This window comes from Puntigrus tetrazona, chromosome 1 (assembly GCF_018831695.1).
Source record: "Puntigrus tetrazona isolate hp1 chromosome 1, ASM1883169v1, whole genome shotgun sequence".
In the NCBI taxonomy this organism is placed as follows: Eukaryota; Metazoa; Chordata; class Actinopteri; order Cypriniformes; family Cyprinidae; genus Puntigrus; species Puntigrus tetrazona.
Genome location: NC_056699.1, coordinates 2,937,108 through 2,946,491, shown reverse-complemented (window position 1 = coordinate 2,946,491; position 9,384 = coordinate 2,937,108). Strand labels below are relative to the sequence as shown.

Below are 9,384 nucleotides of genomic sequence, written 5' to 3'. Positions count from 1 at the left end.
CGACTAATACTGTTGGTTTTTGTTTTATAAACCTTTAAAGCTCATTCATGAACGTCAGTGCTACTCTGTATAGAATCGTTAACAATGACTGGACAGTAGAAAAGCTGGATAAACAGTTGCCGAATAAGAAGAATTCGTCTCAAACTTATTTTCAGAAATACATTTGGTCACTTAAAACTGTATGAGTGTCATTGCATTACATATTAAAATGATTACGCCAGACAAAAGATCATAAGACACTGCTTTTATGAGATATCGTTTCATCTTTTCCACATGAAAACTGTTTAAAAACGTCAGAGTCTGCAATAGAAAAGCTGGTTTAGTTGATATATCAGACCAGATGATGGTGGCTGAACAAACACTTGGTTACAGGATTAGTTTTAGTTGACAAAAGTAACGAGCAGCCAATCACGAGCCTTGAAACTGCGATTCACTTCTCGTGTGAAATTCAGAGCGATTCACCATCTGAGATGAAAAGATTGAACAATATGAAGAATCTAAACACATGTTCACAGCAAGATGAAACGATCTATCAGTGAAAGAGGAAAACGTCCTACCATTATAATAATATTTGTAAGTATAACACTAAAACACTGCACGCAAAACACTTAAATATCTAAATTCATATGTAATCATGTTTACAGCTATTGATTCTAAAGCTTATTTATATCGCATATTACCTACGATTATATTAATTTAAAATAGAAGCTTAATTATACACCATTAAACTTAGCTGGCTTTTGTAATGAATTAAGAATATAATAAGTATATAATATATATGCAGAACGCATATTCAGTGCATTTTTGAGATATTTAGACGTCCTCGCGAAACATCCTTAAGACTTATTTGATCTGCATATAAAACAGAGAGAAAGAAAGAAGTTGTTTGATGCATTTTCTGCAATATTCCCCAGCAGGGTCTGAAAGCCAATGTAGAAATAAAGAAACTGGACACTGGTTCTCTGCCTCGGTGTGACTTTTTGCTCAGTATGTTGGAATAAGCTGGCGTTTTCGGTGATTTGGATGTTGTTCTGTTTTCTCTGCTGTGTTTCATCTCTCCCTGGGGAAAGCCCCCTGATTGGCTCCTGTTCTTGCCGTCTCCTGATTGGTCTACAGAACTTCAAAAGTCACAACATCACTTCCTCAGCAGTTATGTTTTGCCGTGCTGTGATCTGAGCGGTGAGTTTTGTGTCCCATTACAGATTACGAGAGGTTCATATTTAGATTTTGATAATCCCAAACAACAAGAAGGCATGCACACGAAGTCATTTATTTATTTGGTTTTTTATAGGCATTTATTTCGCCTTATTTGTTCAATGACTCCCAAACGATTCGTTCAATGATCGTTTTTTTTTTTCAAACCCCTCCAGCGATTGGTCGCAGTAAACGCTGCCCCTAGTGGCTAAGAATGAATTCGCGTTTACATTCAGACCAACACAAAAAACAAGTTTTCCCAGGTCTGTGCGCACAACAAGTCAACAGGAACCGGCTTGGGACTCGCTTCAACGATTCAGAGTCAAGACAATAACCTCATACATCCAATCTGAAAATTGCCGGATGTTTTCCGTCGCTACATGAAAGCTTATTTTCAAAAATCCATAATAGGGAGATTCGTGAGTACTGTTTGCTTTGGTTGAAGGTGTTGAAGAATTGCTGGTTTATTTGACCCTCTTTGCATGTTTGATACAGACTTTGGGATCACCCTTTAAACTTGGTTTTGGCTCTGTAAGTAGTTTAGTAAATACTAAATTGCCGCCGTTTTTGTTTGTGAATCATTTTGTTCTCTGTTTTGGTGTTAGGACGTTTTATTTAGTTTTACTTCGGGAAGGCAAGTTAGAGGTTTGTCATTTCGGTCAATCTTTCGTCTATATGCTAGTCCTTTTGCGTTGCATTTCTTCTGTAGTTGGGGCATAACATATTATAACATAACATAATAACTATTGACAAAAGTGCTTGAGCTATCTTTTATTTTTTATATTACAATTGCATGAATAAATCTAATGTGTTTGTCTCAAAACTGTAATCTACTGAGCTCTATATACGGTAAGCATTCATACGCTGCCATCCCGGCTAACAAAGCTTATTTTGATAACTTTCCAATAAAGTTAACTTATTGCATAATTGTGATTAAATGCGATTGCAGTTTGCATGGGTCTGCAAATAAAGCTAATAAGGTTCTTAAGATTAAGACATCTTCAGCGTATGTGAGTACGACATCCAAGTGCATGCTAAAATATTCATCTCCGTGTCGTTTTTCCTCAATGACTTTGATTGCGCGTATGAAGTCGGTTAGCTTTTTTTTCCCCACTCTAATAAAACACACTTGCTTTGGTATTTCGTATCTAACGCAATGACATTCAAACTATTTTGAAGTTGTAAATAAAGGTCACTGGAGTACAGTATGCTTTACAAGGAAGCACGATTTCGGTCTTTCTACTGTAACCCATTCTTTCGCAATTATGTATGAAATATACTAGCAATTTCTGAGTGAACACCGTTTCGAATTGAATCCCCAAACCTACATTTCTTCAGAGCGCACACACACACACACACACAGGTTCAACAGTTACTGCAGTCTCTGAATAAGCAAGCATCTTAAAGCACCACAACTTCAGGTTACTTGCACAAGAAAAGCTTTCTGAATTTAACGCCCTCGCTTTTGTCAACACTAAACTGATTTGAATTTGCATCGGATATGTATTTGCGCATGCACTTACATCACGGCTCACTAAACCACAGCAGGAACACGCACATACTGTACGCAGATATGCACCAACATCAACAGCAGACATTCACACTATAGATGCTCCCGGGGGCCGAGCTCCCTTGGAGAACGGCCGTAAGACAACATGCTCACAGCTGAGACCACAGGGAAAAGACAAAATAATCTTATTTTAGAAATGCACAAAACACCGCTCGTACACACATCCCACAGGTCCATCTCTGCGCTTGTGAGTCGCCGCTATTCCTGCGTTCCTGCATTATTCACCGCCAAACTTTCGCCAAAATCAATGTGCATGTTTAATTTATCTGGAAAGCACTTCACGGAAATCAAACATCATCGTCGCGGGCATGCCACATCGGGGCCGAGCCCGCCGTCAGAACGAGCAACAAATGTCACGTTAAGCCAAATGCAACTGTACTGTGGGATCAGACACATTATGAATGCATTATCTTATCCTTTCCAACATTCGCTCGTCTTCTGCATTATGTCCCTACCGCGGTAATCTGCTTTTACTGGGTGAAGCCCTCAAATGTGATTACTTCACAACAGATAACAAAGAGAAAAAAGCCTATCTATGCCACAGCATGGAGTATGAATTAAAGCTACACTATGGCCTTAAGGACTCCATAAATCCAATGCTAAACAGGGGCTCGTCCTACTGAGTGAGTAGGGCCACCTACTGGGGCTGTTGAGATTGCACGAGTGGGCTTTAATTGGAGGCAGAGCTGCAAAACTCTTACAATGTTAGAATAGATTGCATGATCTGCATCTCAACGAACAGATTTACTAACAACTGATTGCGAGCGTGCGATGATGAAAATTTGTGTTTCGTTTTTTTTGGGTGGGAATAAAGGTTTGCATGCAACTGTGAAGTTGTTGTGCTACGCGCTTGCCTTTCTTTTGTGGTTTTAAGTAAGATTTTCGGTCAGTTTCAGAAGAAAATCTGGGTTCGGCTTGTTTGGGTGTGCATTAACGGCGCGGGGTTTCTGCATGGAGACATGCAGAAAGTTTCGCAAAAGTTGAATAAATGCACCTCAAAATTATATTTGCTTTTTTAAACTGAAAGCAATCATAGTTCAGCCCCATAACGGCTCATTTTAAGCTATGTATATGTTTTTTTTTTAAATGATAATACAAAATATGACCTTTTTAAGTACTGTATGCATGGGCAAGATTGAGACTTTTTCAACTTCTCCAAGTCGTGTTTACTCAGATGCACGCCTTTAACAATCAATCACACCAATATCTGTTAAATAACATGCATTTCTATTAACGCAATAGCTAAATGACCCCGCGCTGCCTTTAAATCCATAAATACAGAAGACAGCTGTGGTAGGAAAAGTTTTCAAAGATCAAGTCACCGAATCCCCCCTCGTTCATTGCATGTAAATCATCCGCAAATCAGCATCGATCAAGCCCATTAATGATCGATAGGACCCGAAGGCGAACCTTCCGCGTGAGCGCGAGCCGTTCTTACTGAAACGGAAGCAGGAACGCGCCTGTCGCAGGAGTTTGTGATGTGGCACGATGTTGGCACCTCGTCCTCACCTGATATCTCCTGATGTGGCACATTATGGAGACTGAAGCCTTTGGTCGTGAACGCCTGGCGCACATCGCTGCAGCTGCGCGATTTTACATCTCCAGCACATGACAGCGACAACAGCAGCGATAAAGAAGTGAAAACCACGACAGGTGTCTTCAACATCCCTCCTGCGCGCAAATCCAGCCGATGCGTAAAAGCGCAAAACCCGCAAGACGCGCTCAGCGCACCGGCGTCTCCAGCTGCAGGTGGACTAATGTTTCAATCATGCAATCGCTCATCAATGATCAATCACGCCTTCTGTCGCATCCGGCTCATAGCAGAATTCTCCGACGGATCCGCTCGGAACGAACGCGTGTGCGAGCAGAGCAGAGAAGCCTCCAGAATAGATCCGGAGCGGCGCGCTCTCAACTTCTGCTGTGTGTTTCTATCAGCGGAGAGAAAGTAGCAATCCCTCTCTCCCTCTCTCTCTCAAACACACACATACACCAACACAGACAAACCGCACAACCCAGCGGTGAGTGTGAGAACACGGAAAAACACGGACTGGATTCACCAAGACGCGTGGAGTTTGGCTTTAAGAGACGCTGAGGAAAAACGCAGTTAATAATATAAAACACATACTTTAAAAAATCCCCAAATTTTTTTTGAATGCTTTAATGAGTTACAAAAATATTATATATTTTTAACATTAATCATTTTAACATTTTACTAATTTTTTTTAACATATGCAAAAACATGAACGCGCATGACAAGGTGTTTTTACCGTTTTGAGTGTTTACACTTATTTCATTTCATTATTTTCGATTTAAAAATAGTAATAGCTGATGTCATCTGCTTTCAGATGTCACAAAAAAAAATATATATATATATATATATATATATATATGTATATATATATATATATATATATATATATATATATATATATATATATATATATATATATATATTTTTTTTTTTTTTTTTTTTTTTTTTTTTTTTAATATAAAATGTATACATATATAAAACGAACATTGCTAGATTTACTTTTTAACGGTGTTACACAGAAAATGGGATATCTTACACAACACAGCACAAAACATTTTTTTTAAATTCTAGTTTTGTCTGTTCCTTGCTTTTTCTAATTGCTTGTGTCAAAAGAAAGAAAGAAAGAATCCCTCTCTCACAGATAAACCGCACAGCCCAGTGGCCAGCACCAGAACAGAGAAAACACGGACTGGATTATAAAAGGCTGGTGGGGTTTTCTCTCAGGATTCTCAGTCTGGATCTGGACTCTCAAAGCTCAGCATCTGATCTATCTGTCATGCTTTGCCATTTTCTTATGCCATTCAATGGGTTTCGTATGAGAAAATGTGCTCTGGATTGTCATGACAATGATGAACAATCACTAAAACAACAAAGTAACAGTGAAAACGGTAAACAAGTAATAGTAAATTCACTTCTCACTCTTTTTTACTTTATTGCACCAATAAATAATTGAGTGCATGCTGTGCAACCGTGAGAGCGTATTATTTGGTCAACGTATTTCTTCATCTGCTTCATACGTTTGAATTCCATCTCAATAAAAAGAAAAGCAAGCAAGCTATAACGGCGTATCCTGCGTGCACGCGTGAGTTCAGCATCAGGACAGGAGCTGCATTGAGTCACTACACAGTCTGGTGTGATAACCAGCAGGATCCTCACAAACCTGGGTCTGACTTCCCCGGCTCGCTCACTTACGAATGGTTAAACTGCTGGGGGCATCACAAAGTTCACCTTTTCCACTTTATTTAGCTGATTCACATTTATTCAGCGCATATGCGAGCGTTTTATACAGAGCGTTTTTTCAGTCCTAACAAACACTGAATGCAGATTATTGAAATATTACCACATATAGGTCAGAATCACAGATGAAACTAAATATTAACTCTCACATGTCAAAATGCTGAATATTTAAAGAAAACGTTTCTATTGTAAATACAGTAGTATATGCACCATTTCTAAAATGCTAAACTGAATCAAGAGCTTTGCATTTTTCATTTAGTTTAAAATCAAGAAGTAAATGATAACTAATAGCAGTTATAGTTCATATGGATATTTCATACACACTGTATATACTGCATACCGTGCACAGAATTCATGCAATATACAGATATTGGTATGTGAATTAACATGAAATTTGAAGTAGAAAGACAAGTATTTTCTTGTAAAATGACTACAGTTAAGATTTATGTGCAAATTGCAAATTGATTAAGTCGTACAATGCTAGTAAGTTTCACAACTTAAGGATAAAGAAATGGCAATAAAACACGTTGAATTAAACCTGAAATAGAAAGATTGGAAAAGTATTTTCTTGTAAAACCTAGCTCAAAAATGTTTGCTTTGCTAGTAACTTTGAAAAATATATTGATGCAAAATTGTACATTTTTTGCGCCAAAAAAATAAAAAATAAAATAAAAACTGGAAAAAGCCTTCATAAGCAGCATAGGCATAGTTGTAGAAATAGCCAACAATACATTGTATGAGTCAAAATTGTTGTTAAATCAAACCAACATCGTGAGGATAATAAGTGAATATTGTGTATTTTGTAAAAATCCTACTGTAAATATATGAAAACTACTTTTTCATTAGTAATATCAATATAATTTTTTTTTTAGATTTTCAAATAGTTGCATTTCAGCTAAATATTGTCCTATCCTAACAAACTATACATCAGTGAAAGCTTAATTATATGTTATATATATATATATATATATATATATGGAATTTCATTGGGCTTTTTACAGTAAGTTACTGTACAGTTACAGCAAAGTCTAACAGTGTATTTCCTTGTAAAACACTTAAAACTTTACACATTTTTTTTCCCAGTGCGTACCCACAGCGTAAACAGTATAAGCAGTAATGTTTCAAACGCACCCTCCATACTGTGATGTTGAGTGAAATAAGAAGTAGATGTTGAAGAGCGATCGGGATACACACATCAGTGCTTCGTCCTTGTGATAATGCGTCATGTACCGAAGCGAAGCAGCAGCAGCAGCAGCCAGGGTCTGAAAGCCATCGGCCGCGCTCAGCATCCTGAAGATGGATTACTCCAGTGTTTCACCACATGGAAGGTCAGTGGTTTTCCTGTGACTGCAGGTGGTGTGTGTGTGTGTGTGTGTGAACAGGAAGTAGAGCTCTGTTCTGCCTGTTGTCTCAGCAACACGTGTCTCCTCTGAGACCGCTCAGAAAACTCACAGGCTGAGAATAAAACCAGTCGACTCGCATCCTGCACCAGTATTGAGTTTCTCAAGTTGCGGTGCAAGTGATTTATTTTTATCGATGGCTAAGAGCGGCCAGATTCAAACCTGCATTCTCAAGTCAAGTCAAGTCAAGTCAAGTCAAGTCAAGTGGCTTTTATTGTCATTTCAACTACATATAGCTGTGCAGTACATAGTGAAATGAGACAACGTTTCTCCAGGACCTGGTGCTACATGAAGTCTGCATCTATAAACCACTGCACCGAAGCTCTGACACACGAAACATATAATAACCCAGCTGAACAAAAGCTGTATCAATAATAGGGAACACTTCTATAAACTACAGCTTTTCCCTCAATAGATGCCTAATTTTTAATAGTAAGGTAGTTATTAATTTTAGGTATTGGGTATAAATAGGGATATAGAGTAAGGTAATGCAGAATAAGGCATTAATATGTGCTTTTAATAAATGGTTAGTACTTTAGTAATATGCATGTTAATAAGCTACTAGTTATGAGACTTCCTTTTTTGCATTTATTTGCATTTATAATCGCGATTTGGATTTTGCCATTTGACTTTAGTTATTAAGGTCCATTATTAATCTTACACAAATTCATTCTTGCAGAATAAAACCTATAAAAGAATTTTAAAAAATCCATCTTTAATAATTAGATTTGATTTGCACAAGACAATTTGGCTGCACGTTTTTTTTCTAGAATCACTTTTTATTTTATTTATTTTATTTATTTATTAACAAAACAAAGGTAGTATTTGATTTGAAAGAAAAAAAAAACATATTTAATATTTTTGCGACGTCTCATGAAGAAATTATACTCAGCAGTTTCAAGAACTACTATTTTTATTATTTTTTACTTTTTAGGTACATTGATTTTTATTTTATTTTTTACAATAAATCAATAAAATGCACTCAAGATTTGTTTGGTGTTTGATAACCTTAAAGTCAAATTTACTGCGGAGAAAAAAAAAAAAATGGCACAAAGTTTTAATTGATCGTAGTAAAAAAGTTGTCTGGTTTAGTGTTAAAAGATGCCGTTTGACCACCACGAGTCTCCAGCAGCTTCTGCTGGATCAATGAGACTCAGTGAACACTAGTGCTTTCTTCCCTTCTTCACACTGCTTGTCCAACTTGTTCCTGTTTGAGCACACACACACACACACACACACACACACACACTCTCGTAAGGAGCTCGGAGTCTGTTCAGAGAATGTATGTTTGATCCGGCTGAAATGAGTCCACTCTGCAAACGGCGGCTGTGAATGGCTGTCTTTGATGTTTCATTCATCTAAGTGGAAAAAGTCGAAAGACTGCGAATCCCAGCAGACACAATAGCCTGATATTTTGTCAGGTCTTCTTTTTACTTTTCCATTCCAGGTGCGCAATCTTCTGAGGATCTGAAAACGCTTTTGAAATGTGCTCTGCTGTGGGTTTAACCTGCGCTGGTGAAGCGGCTAAAGCTCCAGACTCCAGTCAAACAAACCTCTTAAATGAAAGCTGAGCTTTTATTTACATCTCACCGGCTCTTCTTCATCTGTCCTGGACTTTATTCTGACGCTTATCATCGAGACAAACTGTGGAAAGCGCACAGAACTTCTGCAGAACTCAAATGGTTGTCGTTTAAAGCTTTTTTCAGACAAAAAGCGTGGCTATTATCAGTAACAACAGTATAGTAACATTATAATAACACAAGTTTTATTTATTTGTTTGTTAGTTTGTTGTTTTGAATTTCGAATTAATATCATTTTATCATTGATACATAAACTGAAAGAAACATTTTTCACAAACATTAAGGCAGCACTTCCTGTTCCTCGTGTACATAACCACTTACTGTAGCAATTACATTAATAACTAGGTAATAACTAAACCTAACCCTAACCCG

General features: G+C 37.5%; 1 protein-coding gene across 2 annotated transcripts in view; it reads right to left on the bottom strand.

The window, feature by feature from the left end:
• The window catches only part of LOC122350229 (glypican-6-like), a 179,051-nt gene extending 174,329 nt beyond the window's left edge, over nucleotides 1-4,722 (bottom strand). For both annotated transcript variants that reach the window (XM_043246568.1, XM_043246576.1), the window contains exon 1: nucleotides 4,274-4,722. In XM_043246568.1, coding sequence (XP_043102503.1) covers nucleotides 4,274-4,430 — 157 coding nt within the window. In that variant the 5' untranslated portion in view covers nucleotides 4,431-4,722. The remainder of the gene's footprint in view (nucleotides 1-4,273) is intronic.
• Between the last annotated feature and the right edge of the window lie 4,662 nt (nucleotides 4,723-9,384).